Below are 1,426 nucleotides of genomic sequence, written 5' to 3'. Positions count from 1 at the left end.
CATCAAATTATAGAGAAGCTACCCGTCAAATCCCACCAGCCCCCTCCCCGCCTCCCCCATAAAAAAAAAATGAACGGTCCCTAACTGTAAGAAACGAGAAGACTTACTTTGGTCGATGACTCGCACCAAAAGTAGCAAAAAAGAGCGATCTAAGAGCAGCAAATGTATTATGATAGCAACTCCAATGATAGCAATAGTAGTAGTTTTACCTTTGCTGTGTGTCGTCTTTTATAACTTACAGATGCTACGTGCATTATGCTTAGGGCATTAACTAAGTAAATTTGTTCTTACAGTTCGCGTTTATTTATAGAAAAAACATTAATTGATGGAGATCATGCATTGAAATAATACAAAAATGTATTAATTATACTAAAAAGAGTCCAATATTTTTATTTACTTATTTGTTATTTAAATCAATATTTATCCAGATACATCCAATTTAGCAGAGCTAATTTAAATGAAGCCCTGACACAACACAAAAAAATTCATTAAAACATTAATACTAGATAAATAATTAAGTAGGCCACATGTACCGCAGGCGTTACTGTTTAAAATGGCGCTTAAGCTTGATTTTAAATTCGCTGAGCGTCTCTACTTGTCTAATGATTCTCGGAAGGGTGATATAGGTCCGACCACCGTTTATTCTTCTTTTTGCGAAGGGAGGGCGCAGCAAATCCCGGCTCAGTCTGGTATTATAGCCATGTGTAGCCAGGAAGTTTAGTGCAAAGATCACTGAATGTAATCATAATCAGTGCATGACACCATAAAAGGAGAAAAAGAAAGAAAGGAAAAAAAACTTCTGTAATATCGGGGCACAATTGGCTCAACTAGTGTTCCAATCACTTCAATCCTGAATTTCTAAAATCCATACAGAGGATGATCACTAACAAGCTACGACAACAAAGGTACTCGTTAAAAAACAATTAGGCCCTATCAGATTATGAATTATACTATGACTGTAGGTGAAATCCGTACAGCCGTGATAGAACTAAAGAGCTGAAGGTCAAATCTCCTGTTACGGACAAAATCAAAAATTGAAATGAGTAAAGCTAGTCTCAGTTCAGATAAAATTTCCTGGTGCAAGGGTCTCGACTTCGACTTCAGAAGGAGTTGTCGTGTCCATTTAGGACGTTTAGGCCTCTGTACAGTCTTTACCAGAAGGAAGTGTTACTCCTCATAGCTGTGTTTCGCGTTCACCGAGGAGCTTGAAGTCTAGATTACTTAAGGTCAAACCCTCTTCACTGAAGATTTTCTCGTCTTCTTTCTGTTTCTTTGGCATATTATTTTCTACATCTCCATGACAACTTTCGTAGACCTCAATACAATCATCTTGGGAAGAGTTTTGCTGGTTTCCAGTATCACTCCGTTGAGGTATTACTTCCTCATACACTGTTACATCCTCATACGGTTCTTCAAAGAATTTGCC

At 37.7% G+C, this 1,426-nt stretch overlaps 1 protein-coding gene across 1 annotated transcript in view; it reads right to left on the bottom strand.

Moving 5' to 3' along the window:
* Window positions 1-470: 470 nt before the first annotated feature.
* Window positions 471-1,426, bottom strand: part of LOC140930904 (uncharacterized) — a 142,224-nt gene continuing 141,268 nt past the window's right edge. The window contains exon 26 of the mRNA XM_073380624.1: window positions 471-1,426. This exon is cut by the window's right edge and continues 244 nt beyond it. Within this exon, the coding sequence (XP_073236725.1) occupies window positions 1,175-1,426 (252 nt within the window). The 3' untranslated portion in view covers window positions 471-1,174.

This window comes from Porites lutea, chromosome 3 (assembly GCF_958299795.1).
Source record: "Porites lutea chromosome 3, jaPorLute2.1, whole genome shotgun sequence".
NCBI classification, from domain to species: domain Eukaryota; kingdom Metazoa; phylum Cnidaria; class Anthozoa; order Scleractinia; family Poritidae; genus Porites; species Porites lutea.
Note: the sequence above shows the minus strand (reverse complement) of the source record. Positions and strands in the feature narration are given on the sequence as shown.